Below are 312 nucleotides of genomic sequence, written 5' to 3' on the forward strand. Positions count from 1 at the left end.
CTGGCCTGCCGCAGTCAATGATGGACCCCTTCAGGAAGCGCCTGCTGACCCCCCAGGCACAGCCGCCGCTGGCCACCCAGAGGAGAGGGTAAGGGGCCGGCACCCTCCCGCTCCGGGACGGACACCCACAGCCTGCTGGAGCGGGCCGGTTTGACCCACCGGGTCCCGGTTGCACTTCACTGCAGAAACCAGCTCCCTGCCCTGCTGCAGAGGAGGGAGCTGCCTGCAGCGGGGTGGGAGCCAGCACGGCTTGCCTGCGGACTCCTGGCTGGCACCGCTGGCGGTGGGAAGGCAGCGCGAGCTCGCCGCTTC

The 312-nt window shown here is 70.8% G+C and overlaps 1 protein-coding gene across 1 annotated transcript in view; it reads left to right on the plus strand.

Moving 5' to 3' along the window:
* Nucleotides 1–312, plus strand: part of SMARCD2 (SWI/SNF related, matrix associated, actin dependent regulator of chromatin, subfamily d, member 2) — a 7,011-nt gene that overhangs the window by 423 nt on the left and 6,276 nt on the right. Inside the window, exon 4 of the mRNA XM_010282481.1 lies at nt 3–88. Coding sequence (XP_010280783.1) covers nt 3–88 — 86 coding nt within the window. The remainder of the gene's footprint in view (nt 1–2; nt 89–312) is intronic.

The sequence above is a fragment of the Phaethon lepturus genome, unplaced genomic scaffold (assembly GCF_000687285.1).
Source record: "Phaethon lepturus isolate BGI_N335 unplaced genomic scaffold, ASM68728v1 scaffold27742, whole genome shotgun sequence".
Taxonomy (NCBI): domain Eukaryota; kingdom Metazoa; phylum Chordata; class Aves; order Phaethontiformes; family Phaethontidae; genus Phaethon; species Phaethon lepturus.